General features: G+C 35.5%; 1 protein-coding gene across 2 annotated transcripts in view; it reads right to left on the bottom strand.

Moving 5' to 3' along the window:
• Positions 1-13,409, bottom strand: part of mettl25 (methyltransferase like 25) — a 142,157-nt gene that overhangs the window by 103,022 nt on the left and 25,726 nt on the right. For both annotated transcript variants that reach the window (XR_005634717.1, XM_039761766.1), the window contains exons 4-5: positions 5,741-6,343; positions 2,665-2,812 (exon numbers count right to left, since the gene is read on the bottom strand). Coding sequence is in view for 1 of the 2 variants with exons in the window: in XM_039761766.1 (XP_039617700.1) it covers positions 2,665-2,812; positions 5,741-6,343 (751 nt within the window). In the remaining variant the exon portion in view is untranslated. The remainder of the gene's footprint in view (positions 1-2,664; positions 2,813-5,740; positions 6,344-13,409) is intronic.

The following is a 13,409-nucleotide window of genomic DNA, read 5'->3' as shown; positions in this document are numbered from 1 at the left end:
ACGGTCCCCGCGAAATGCTCAGTGGCCAAACTCTTTCGTCTCGCGGGTCTTTTAAGTGTCTTCCGAGAAGATCACATCTCGTCGCCCTGGTTTTCTTTTCCAAGATTTTTTTTTTATAATAGAGAGAAATTTTCATCTTTCAAAAACCGGAGCAACAACTGTAAACATCATGGATGTCAGTAGTATGTGGAACTTTTTTTTGATACAACTTCTTTTGTGTGTCCATGGAATGTTGTACTTTCGATATAGTCCCATGCAAATGTTTGGACAATCCTGGCCAATCACATATTTTGTTGACATTTTAAGAAAAAAAAAAGTACTTACAACTTCAGCAGCAAGCAAACAAACTATTGGCATTTTTATGAAAATGATGAACAAAAAAATAAAAATGTAAATGTGATATTTGCAAAAGTTTGGGTATCCTTTCATTTATAAGGTCTCGGAACTTTTTAGATTGTTATTATGTATCAGGTTTAGCTCATTTGGTGTTAGTCTGGTCAAAAATTGCCATTAGAAATTGTTAGGCCCTTGTGCAGACTTACATTTTCAGTCCATTATGACAGAGGAAGCAACATGCATTAGTGGTGTCTGAGCTACTCTTTTCTGAAACAGGACACTGTTCAGTCCACCCAATGTATCACTGCCTAAGATTGACAAGAGACTGTAGAAACTGGGATTTCCACTAAATTATATCCAGTCCCAATAACTGTAAAATATTCACCTCCATTTACTCTTGCTTTTGTGCTAGTTTGTAATTTCATAAAATATATAATGACAAGAGATGTTACAACTTAAATGTGAATATAAAAATAAATAGAATACATTCAAACTACAACTTACAAATGTTGTTACTTCAAAAGAAAAAGTAAACTCTATTTTGTTCAATACAAAGGCCAGCAAAATTTCCAAAGTAAAACATGAAGAAAAGCACTCACTGAGAAAAACTTATTAATGATTTAACAGAAATTGTGCAGTAACTCCCCCCACAATTGCTGATCCACAGATATAAATGTACTTCATTATGATTTTTCTGTATTAGTGATTTCTTAATAAGAACTGTGTTTAATGATTAAAAGTTTTTCAAATTTTTTTTATTTATTTGCTAATAAAACCTGCCATCTTAATGCGATCTCCATGATGAATGACACTAAAAAATAATAATTTTGTTTATACAGCAGAGTTCTTTCATGTTACTTGAAAATAAAAAGGCAAGAAAAATTGAATGATCATATTTTAACATAATAGATGAAGCGAGTAGGTAGAGGATTAGTTAAGCATCCATTAACTTGTGATCTATTTAAAACAGAGAAGAGTTTGGTGGCGAGTTGTTGCATATACATTGTATCATTTATGTTTAATTCACATTATACAAAAAAAAATTATGATTCAATTTAAACTTTTTAAAACTATTTAAAATCTTAGCAAATGGTTAATCTTCACAGCATGACTTTGCAATGGTCAGCAACGTGGCCTCACAGTACAAGGAAACTGGCAACAATTATTGTCTGTGAGGGGTTTGTATATTTTCTGCATGCCTGTAAAGGTATTTGATTTACTGGACCACTTAAACTAATATTAGGGTCAGGGATGTAGACCCTATTGTGGCAGTATCTGGCACAAGGCAAGAACCAGCCCTAAGTGTGATGCCTTTCCACTGCTGAACATGTACACGCACAATCCCACGTTGACCTGTAAACAATTACAGTTGCCAATAGCCTAACTATGCACATCTCTGAGAAGGGGAGGAAAACTAGGAACACTCAGGAAACTCAGGAGTGTGCAATTTTTATAAAGACAGCTACTGGGAAGGAATTCAATGGCAGTTTCCAAATGCTGTGAGGCAGCAGTATCCATCCATCCATCCATTCTCTAACCTGCTGAATCCGAACAGGGTCACGGGGGTCTGCTGGAGCCAATCCCAGCCAACACAGGGCACAAGGCAGGAACCAATCCTGGGCAGGGCGCCAACCCACCGCAGGACACACACAAACACACCCACACACCAAGCACACACTAGGGCCAATTTAGAATCACCAATCCACCTAACCTGCATGTCTTTGGATTGTGGGAGGAAACCGAGTGCCGGAGGAAACCCACGAGACACGGGAGAACATGCAAACTCCATGCAGGGAGGACCCGGGAAGCGAACCCAGGTCTCCTAACTGCGAGGCAGCAGCGCTACCACTTTGCCACCGTGCCGCCGGCAGCAGTATTAGTTTGTATAAATGTTATAAAGTATTTTTTACAATAAAGGATAGTGTAGTGCAATAGAAAAAATTAACCTTAATTGCACTTAAAAACAGCATTTTGCTTCTGATTGTAACAAGTTGTTTATTCAAGTACACAGTGAAGACATGGGCAACCTGAATTTTGGTGGCAACGAGAGAATCTACTTTTAAAAGCAAAGATTTCTGAAAGAATTTTCTAAGACCACAATCAGGTGGTGTGTGCTTAAGTGACACAGAAAACAGCATCTTGTATCAGGTGCAAGAATATTGTTCAATCTAAAAAACATGGACTTACTTACATGAACAGATACAACTTTATATCAAGAAGTCTAGAAAAAATATTAAAGAACTATAAAATAATTCCTCGACATGATATAAAATTATACAACTTGTACAAATTATTTAATGTAAAGAAAAAATATAAAGGCACACTAACCTTGCTGTAGATAATCAAACTCTTCAGACAAGAGATGATAGCAACAACCCACACTACAAACTGCTTTAAGCTCTGACTTTGCAGTAAATATCCTCAATGTGCTAGGTGCTAGATCACCACAAGTATGAAGACCAACCATTACGGAGTCCTAGAAAACAGGAGATATTAATTGAGTTCAGTTAAAATCATTAAATATTAACTAATACTTAAAAACATTTCTGTAAAAGCTGTGTAGCTGCAAAGAGTATCAAAGTACAGGGCAGGGCAAAATGCCCCCACACATGACATTGGGCCAGTTTAGAACATCTAATTAACGTAACTCAAGTCTTTGAAGATATGAGAGGAAAACCAACCTAAATACAGTGTAAACAGGCAGACTTCACTGGGCTTAAAACCACAAAGGATTTAAACCTAGAAAGCTGGATCTTTGAAGCAGTAGAACTCTCCACTGCATCACAGTGCTGCCAATCTTACTTTACTGATTTTTCGAAATTGATCTTAAATGTTGTTTTGTAAATGTTATGAATATGTGTTAGTGTTTAAAACTTGAACTGTGTTATTTCTATGAAATAATGAGCCCATACAGACATAATAGAACTGTGCTTGATTTTACATTAAAGCACTAAATCAGTACAGTACGTACAGGCAGCTAAGCACTATGCTAGTAAACAGAAAAAAATAAACTAATCCCTTCATAAAATCAATTTATCACAATCTATTCAATAGTAATCAAAACACATTTTAATGAGGAATTTATAGAAGCACAATTTAAAAAAAATAAATATTAAGGGGTTCACACTTAAAAAGGATTAAAGGATACAAAAGCTCATATTCCTCAGTAAAATAGAAGATTGAAAAACGTGAAGACTTTTGACTAATCCTGACCTCATGTGGAATTTGTACAGAACTACATGTTACTTAAATTGCGGTTACATTTCAAAACCCTTACTATATTTGCCCTTAAAATTCTCATCATTATTACATTAACTTTTTTTAAAAAGATAAAAACGATTAATAAAAAAGATATTTACATACTGTATTTCAAACGATAAAAATCACTATTTAATCTGAATAAATTAGATTTTATACTTGATATTAGAGCTGTCAGAACAAACATCACTATTCAAATTAAATTTTAACTTACTGTATAAGAAAGAAATTCTTATTTGAAGGTAAATGCTAACATTTGATTGTAAAAGAACCGTCTTTTTTGTTGGCATTGTATTAGTCCAGGTACACTTTGCTGAAATACTCCAATCTTTTGCATGTGTTTTTTGCACATCACTTCCATAAGAAGTTTTTTTTTTATCATTTGTAATTGTTAGTATTTATCATCATTTATAAAATGGACAGATTTTTCTACCGCAGTTCACTGTTTTTCGGTCAACAGGTATACTAACAACGGATTATAAACAATTGTCTCTCTCCTTAAAAGTATTGTTTTGCTCTTGATACTGACCTGTTTAACTCTTGAACCTCAAATCCCTGATTTGCTGTTTGATAATAAAATTGTTAAGAATTCATCCAACAAGCAAAAGCTGGTTTCCTTTCTCGTTTAACATAATAGGAAATAATTTTCCTTTTAGTATTCTAACAGGGGCGGCATGGTGGCGCAGTGGTAGCACTGCTGCCTCGCAGTTAGGAGACCCAGGTTCACTTCCCGGGTCCTCCCTGTGTGGAGTTTGCATGTTTTCCCCGTGTCTGCGTGGGTTTCTTTCGGGCGCTCCGGTTTCCTCCCACAATCCAAAGACATGCAGGTTAGGTGGATTGGCGATTCTAAATTGGCCCTAGTGTGTGCTTGGTGTGTGGGTGTGTTTGTGTGTGTCCTGCGGTGGGTTGGCACCCTGCCCAGGATTGGTTCCTGCCTTGTGCCCTGTGTTGGCTGGGATTGGCTCCAGCAGGCCCCCGTGACCCTGTATTCGGATTCAGCGGGTTAGAAAATGGATGGGTGGTATTCTAACAGCTTTAAAATAGACATTTCAGTGTTAGGAAAGCATACTTAGCTACCTCAACCAACGCGTGTCTTTTGGAGGCTGCTAGCTTGACACATAATTCCTAAAACAAAAGTGAAATGTTATATTTTTGCTGTCTGCAAAGGAGGAAAAAAATCATGTTTAGTTTAATCATGTATATTGCTCTTTAACAACTGGTGCCCTGCTTTGCTAATTTGTCAAATATGCTGCCGCACACACTTTATCTGCCTTCCACAACTTGTATTTTTCTTTAAACTGTAACCTACACTTCTTGTGATCTGTTTCAAACATTTGCTGTGCATTATTTTCTACTTAGTAACAAAATTATTAGGTTGCTGTCAATGAAAGAGCAAAATAAAAAATCTGGGAAGGGTTTAAGAGTATTATAATACAACATTCAGTACATTCTGTAATTCTCTTTTGAAAACATGAATACTGTATACTTCTCCTTCTGACTTGTATAAAACATAGATGGCCACTGACTGCAAGTTTTTTGCACTCAAGAATCAGTAAGAAATATAATGGAATGGAAGGCTGGAGGAGAGGACAGAGGGAGGGAGGGAATACAATAATACATGCATGTAACATTTATAAGTAATCAGGAGCAATTTTGTATGGGTTTCATATATGTATTAGAGGCAAGTGAAGTATCCCAAATCTACCCTTCTCTTTGATCATATCAATTTTCATGCACAGTTAATGAGTCATAAGCACTACATGTTTGGCAGAGGTATTGGGAGCAAAAAAAGCTAAAATATTTTAATAATATTGAAGCATACAAAGACACATTAAATACAAATAAATACTGTATGTAGTTTTTGAATATATTCAAATATTTACTTATTTTTTAATATGAGTATTCAAAACACTAATTTTGTATAATTTGACGGCTGTACATGATATAATAATATGACAAAATAACTCACTTTCTAAATCTGCTTGCAATGACCTTCCCAGTTCTTGTCATTAAAAGCTGATTTTAAGCACAGATTGAAACTTTTTGCATTAGAGGTGATTTAAACATTGACTGGATAGTAAATCTTCAGGTAAAAAAACATATAACAATCATATTTCAAAGAAAAAGAAGAAGAAGAAGAAATAACCTTCATTTCTGAAATCAGCTCCTGGAGTTCAGTTTCTGCAGTTACGTAAGAAGTCAGAGGTGAATAAACATTGGCACTGTTTTGGTATTCAGTCTTTTTCTTCAGATTCTCTTGCTTTCTCCTTTCTTTCTCCTCCTGACTAAGTTCTCTTGGATGGACACGTGGAGACGGGAGATATACTAATTCACCTGAGAAGTTACTGAAGAAAAAGTTAGTATCTTTTTCAGATACACAGTCTATATCTTGTGAATCTTTATCTGTAGTACTTTCAATGTGTTCCAAGCAGACAGATGCATCTGGCAAGGTGGTAATTTTGAATTTTTGTGACAGATCTTCCATCATATTACTTGTTTCAAATTCTACTTTGTCTGGAGTATCGTAATTAGCCTCTGTTGATGCTTTAGTAATAGTCTCCATAATCTTATTTGGTACATTTGACTTTTTTGCCTTTTGATAGGTCTTTGAATATTTATTCAATTTTCGGTTCCTCTCATTAGCACCATGGGTGTTTGTGCTGGAAGCGTCTATCCCGTACACCTTCAAGCCATACTGCATTGACAAATAAGAACTTAAGTAGCCTTTTCCAGATCCAATATCAATCACCTAGGAAAAAATAAAAGGAGACGAAAATCTTTATTGACAGGAAGGTATAAAAATATTCATAATTTGTAAACTTCAACATTAGTACATAGCTGATAATGTTAAAATTCATTAGTAAAGCCAGGGTATCAGTGCAAATGAACTATTTTCTATAATGGAACCTCGCAAATCTGATGATTATTATATCAAATGAAATACATTTTTGTGATGGACTGACTTGTGCTCAGTGATGCTTGGGATAGCCCCCAAAATACTTCAAAACAGTATACTTGCAAATTCTAGGAAATATAAGAGGCATTTTTGACTCTGCTTCTTGAAGGAGGTCTGTACAGTGCTGTTTTCATCTCACACCCATATTAATCCAAAAAAGGATTTTTAAGCAACAGTGACTCCTGTTCTGTTTTCATGCTTTGCATTCTGCGCAATGTTCAAGGATGTCCTTGTAAAGTATAGAGAAAATGCATAAATAACTAAGATCTGCTCATATTTTATCCCTTAATTTGTCATAGGAGTTTAAATGTTGTGGTATTTAAATATGTCCCTCAAACTCGCATGAACAACAACCTCTTGCTGCATTAAGAATATTGTTGCATAATTTTAGCTGTCTAATTTTTCCTGTTGGGTGTTTGATGCTACAGTCTTAGAAAAGAGACTGGGTTCAAATACTATCCCTTGCACTGTCTGTTTTGAACATGCATGTTTTCACTTAATCTACTTTAGTTTTTGCCTCAAAGGTTATCCATGCTTTCCTTCTCACACCATATTGACAAGTATGTTAGGCTGACTTCTAACTATAAATTCTGAGTGAGTATGACTTGTGATAGACTAAAGCCCTGTCCTGATCTGAAAGGTCCCTTGCATTTGAGGCTGTCAGCATAGTCATTGAACCTATAAATGAGGGACAGCTGATACATGGATGCATAGTCTACAATGATTTTTTTTTCCAATCACTTGTCACTTTTTTAATGCTGCATGAAGTTTGAGTATTTATCTACTTTTTTATTTGCTTCTGAATGTTGGTTAGGCATTGATCTATGCTGTACTTTACTGGCACCGTTCCATATTAAATGTTACATAACTTCATAAGGAGCAAACACAAGGAACCTTGCTCTTGGAAAGGGAGGGTGTTCAAGTCATATGTCTACCATATAGATGGCTAGTGTGTAAGTGTTGTAAATATGACAGTGCTTTAAAACATGGACCTTTTCTCTTTAATTTTATTTGAAATTTTAGAAGCAATTTACCAAATACAACAGTGACATTTCCCAAATGTATTGCATTATTTCACAAATAACATTTACTAACCTAATGTTTGAAGCAATATAAATACATAAATATATATTCTGCTTTTTAATGCTAATAAATTTAACATTGTTGCACCATCAAAGCTGACCACCAAACACCTCAATTTAGGACTTACTTCCACTTTCTGCAAGTGGACTATAGATTTCCTAACTACCAGGCTGAGCCCACTTTTGTACTCCTTGTTCACCTACAGTTTATGTGACAAGACACATTTCCAAATTAAAATTAGGTACAGTGCCAAAGGTTAAAACCCAAAGACATTAACTTCAGATACAACTAATATTTCTAAGCAATCAGTCCGTTTATAATGCCAACTATAATAGCGAGGATAATGTAAATAGTAAAGTGGAAAACTTTAATTCTAAATTAAGAACTGCTGTTGACATAGTTGCACCTGAAAAGACAGTTAAAAAATCTTCTAGTATTGTTATTCCATGGAAGACCCAAAGAGTGTCTGATTTAAAAAGAACATGTCGTAGAGCTGAGCGTAAATGGAGGAAAACTAAACTAACTATCCATTATGAGATATTGAAGGTTAAAATAACAGAATACAATAACACAGTCCGCCTTGAGAGGCGCTGCTATTTCTCTAATATTATAAATAACAATGCTAGTAATCCCAGAGTCTTATTTTGTACAATTGATCGTCTGTTAAACCCAGGTAACACAAAGGAATGCCCCCAGAATACTTCCAGTAAAACCTATGAGAACATTGCTGTATTTTTCAATCAAAAAATTAATGATATTAGAGATAACCTAGTATATCTCCCCAACACTGCAGAACCTCCAAAGCCACAGTACTCCATTATAAACAAATTAAATGCTTTCACCAGGATAGATTTACCTGAATTACATAGTATAATCTCTCAACTGAAACCCTCCACCTGCGTCCTTGACCCAATACCAACAAGGTTTTTCAAAGAAATATCAGGCGTGCTAATTGACAATATTCTTGAAATAGTTAATTCGTCATTAGATACGGAGGTTTTCCCAGACTGTCTTAAGACTGCTGTAGTTAAACCCCTGCTCAAGAAAATGACTTGTGGGTAAATGCAGACAGTGGCCATTTATCTGTTCTCATCCTCTTAGATCTGAGTGCCGCATTTGACACCATTGATCACAATATTCTTAGAAATCGCATTAGTCAATGGGTGGGCCTCTCTGGCAGGTAGAAAATTCTTTGTGAGTTGTGGTAATCACATGATATGAATGATGGTAACCATATGATATTCTATATGGTGTTACACAAGGCTCTATCCTGGGTCCGCTGCTTTTCTCAATCTATATGCTTCCGTTAGGTCAGATTATCTCAGGACACAACATGAGCTACCACAGCTATGCTGATGACACACAGCTGTACTTATCAATAGCACCCGATGACTCCGACTCTCTCGATTCACTAACACAATGTCTTACTGGTATTTCTGAATGGATGAATAGTAATTTTCTCAAACTAAATAAAGAGAAAACTGAAATTTTTAGTAATTGGCAATAATGGATTCAATGAGGTTATCAGAAATAAACTTGATGCATTAGGATTAAAAGTTAAGATGGAAGTAAAAAACTTAGGGGTAACTGTTGACTGTAATCTGAATTTTAAATCGCATATTCATCAGACCACTAGGACAGCATTTTTTCACTTAAGAAACATAGCAAAAGTTAGACCTCTTATATCATTGAAAGATGCTGAGAAATTAATTCACGACTAGATTACTGTAACGCTCCCTCTCTCAGGACTACCCAAAAAAGACATAAATCACTTGCAACGAGTGCAGAATGCAGCTGCTAGAATCCTAACTAGGAAAAGAAAATCCGAACACATTTCTCCAGTTTTGATGTCACTACACTGGTTGCCTGTGTCATTCAGGATTGACTTTAAAATACTGCATATGGTTTATAAAGCCTTAAATAATCTCGCCCCATCTTATATATCGGAATGTCCGACAACCTATATTCCAAATCATAACCTTAGATCCTCAAATGAGTGTCTCCTTATAATTCCAAAAGCTAAACTTAAAAGAAGTGGTGAGGCGGCCTTCTGCTGCTATGCACCCAAAATCTGGAGTAGCCTGCCAATAGGAATTCGCCAGGCAAATACAGTAGAGCACTTTAAAACACTGCTGAAAACACATTACTTTAATATGGCCTTTTTATAACTTCACTTTAACTTAATACTGATACTCTGTATGTTCAATTCATCATAATAACTATTCATAGTGTCTCCAAAATCCGTACTGACCCCAACTCTCTCTTCTGTTTCTTTTTCCGGTTTCTTTGTGGTGGCAGCCTGCGCCACCACCACCTACTCAAAGCATCATGATCCACCAACATTGATGGACTGAAAGCCAGAAGTCTACGTGACCATCATCATCAAGTCCTTCCATGAAAACCCTAAATACAAAGAGGACTGTTTGACTTATGTTAGGTAGATTGCCCAGAGGGGACTGGGTCTCTTGGTCTGGAATCCCTACAGTTTTTTTTTTTTTCTCCAGCCTTTGGCGTTTTTTTTTTTTGTTTGTTTTTTCTGTCCACCCTGGCCATCGGACCTTACTTATTCTATGTTAATTAATGTTGACTTATGTTTATTTTTTATTGTGTCTTCTATTTTTCTATTCTTCATTTTGTAAAGCACTTTGAGCTACATTTTTTGTATGAAAATGTGCTATATAAATAAATGTTGATTGATTGATTGACAACTAAGTTAAAACAAAACCAAAAATCAAAGCATGAAAACATGCAAAAGTCTTTGCCCTAATTTTTTAGATCACTTTATTTTTTATAATCACAATCTCAGATGTTTACCTTTATTGCAACTTTGGTTTAATAACTGCCCCTTAGCAACCTGTTAGTATGTCATAACAACAGAAGGACAACATGGTGACAGCCATGTCAAAATAAAATAATGCAACACCAAAAAAAGCCTCTATGGAAGTTTATATTATGTCAATACTCAGAACTTTATTGCTCTAGGACACAGGTCACTACTAGGCGGATTGAGTTTAATTTCGTTTGGCGGAGATTACATTTTTACTGGCTACTCTTTTCTGACAGTGTTTCTACACCGCTACTCGGTGAAAGGGACCTCCTACGTGTCTCTGACTGGCCAATACTTGTTGCCTTCGTGGGTTCGAGTTGGTTGGGTTTAAGCAGTGGTTCTCAATCTGTAGGGTGGGCCACCCTAGGGGGGCGCGAAGTAACAAAAAGAGGGGCGCGAAGATGTGAAAAAAAGAAAACAAGAATCAAAAATATGAAAAATACATCTATTGAAACCAAAACAAATTAACTTAAACTACATTCTGATACTAGAAAAATAAATATAGAGTTAGATAAATGTTGATAAAAGTTAAGCAGGTATAATAAAATATGCATCTATGATATATCATTAATTACAAAAGAACAAATTGGTATTAGTGGGCTCCTTTAAAAAAAAACATTTTGGCGCGATTGCAACTGTTATGAAAACTCGAGTCGCAAATACTTAAAGGCTGAGAAACGCTGGGTTTAAGGAGGAAGACTGATATTGGTCAAAGTAAAGGCAAGAATGTCAGCCAATCACATGCAGAGTAGGGCGGGCCTTCACGGAATAGAGGAGCGGAAAAGCGAGAAGGGTCTGGCTGCAGCCTGCAATACCTAGGAATTTAGACACGGAACGCCCTTCATATCACGGAACGCCCCCCAGCACTAGTCACGGAACGCCCTCTGATGTCAGTTTCGAGACGTCATCATTGTTTTTGTCGGAGTCCGGAGGAATGGTGGACTTAGAATATATCTTTCTGAAATATTTTCAGAAGAGTTTGTGTTGGAAATTAAGATGGCAGTGAGTTTGTTGCAAGTTGTACTAGTATTAGGTAATATTATACCTTACTGCTAGGGTACGAATTATACCACAGTGTAATAAAGATGTTGAATCAACTTTCAGGTTCCGTGCAGTACTAAGTGCTCTAAGAAAGTATTAACAGTTAAACAACAAACAGAATGGTTTGTGTAGCTATTTGTTACAGGGCTAATCGGAATACTCGATTCTGAGTAGTAAATTGACGGATTTAGCAGTCAATAATTTTTTATAACAATTGTTATAATATGCAATTGACCGTTGTTGAGTATAATTAACCATAGCGCAGTGTAACGGACTGTAATCAAATATAAGTGACCGTGATTAAGTACTTATAATTGCCAGAATATCATTCACCATTTGTCCTGTATATCACGTATATGCAAGTTAATCAGAAGCAAAACCAGTAACCTGGTATTTTAGATATCAAAATATATTTCAGAAAGACAATACAGAGAGATTGAGCCATTATAAGGTAATGTTCCACAGAAAGCTTATTGTTTGCATAATTTTCTAAGACAAACACAGTTAATAGTGGATATACTGGTTTTTCAATTATAGTAATGTTGGTAGTCTGAAGTTTGAATATACTTAGGTCACTTTAGATCTTTTTTCATAGTTCTGTATATATATTTACAGTACATAACTGAACATTTTAATAAGTAGCTACAAACAAAGGGCAAGTGTGAATGCAATATTCAATTTCCTTCAGTTCAAGAAAGTTCAAATTAGATTGTAGACAATAATGAGGAAAAGAACAGCCAGGATAGAATCATGTTGTTGTTGTTATTATTATTATTATTATTTATTTTATAAAGTTCTTTCAATGATAGTACAGTTTGTTTGAACTCTTAAAACAATATTAAATATTTCATGCCCACCTCTCCTGCATTCTTCAAAAATACTGCTTTTGAATTTTTTTCAATTGAAATAAAGTGAAGTGATTGTCCTTGTGCATGTTTGTCAGTTTTAAGAACTTTATATCTATTTTATATTCACCAGAGACACATAAGTATATTGAAGACCACAGAGGAACCTACAGTTGTGTTTGGTGCTCAGGAGTTTGCTTGTTTGTTTTGCTGTAAAAGATCAGATTCTGCAGGCATCATCAGACACTTACAGAGCCACAAAAGGACAGTAGTTGTTCATGGAGGGATGTGAAGTGCTCTAGAAGATATCTTGTAACTTGTAAAATCTGATTAATTGACACTTTTAATACACTTTAATGCAGCTAGATATTCACCTTAACAACATGATATTATTTGACAAAATAGTACACTGTGTACTTTTTAACCTTTTGAAAAGCTAGCTTTGAATAATTTTAGATTAATTCATGACTGTGTATTAACAATTTTCTCTTTTAAAATATTTAGTAAAATATGACAAAGATCATACTACAAATACTTTAATTTTTCAGAATGTAAGTGTGGAATTACATTGCCTAAAATTGACAGGCAACATATAGTATATTTTCATACATTTTTAAAAGCATCATTGACAGAATCTTTAATTAGTTTGTTCTGTTTAAAAGAATAATAGGACAGGATTTGCTTGTTTTAACTCTTATTAAATTTAAGGATTATCTGAATTTCTTTCGTTAAGTTTTAAATGTTTAGCAAAATAATTCTGAATATTAACCTTTTTTTTCTTTGTACTGTTTCAGGTTTTAAAATATACAAGTGTTCACTGAACTGCCAGGGATCAGGCCATTACCATTGCTGTTATTGTCAGAAAACAGTAGTTCATAAAGATCAGTTCCTCAGGCACTTGTCAGATTGTGGCAAAGGTCCTAAAGTGCTCCCTCTGCCCTCCATGCCCACAGCACCGGTCACCACCCAGCCTCTTCCCTCCATGCCCACACACCGGTCACCACCCAGTCTCTGTCCTCCGTGCCCATGGCACCGGTCACCACCCAGTCTCTGTCCTCCGTGC

Source organism: Polypterus senegalus, chromosome 8, assembly GCF_016835505.1.
Source record: "Polypterus senegalus isolate Bchr_013 chromosome 8, ASM1683550v1, whole genome shotgun sequence".
NCBI classification, from domain to species: domain Eukaryota; kingdom Metazoa; phylum Chordata; class Cladistia; order Polypteriformes; family Polypteridae; genus Polypterus; species Polypterus senegalus.
Note: the sequence above shows the minus strand (reverse complement) of the source record. Positions and strands in the feature narration are given on the sequence as shown.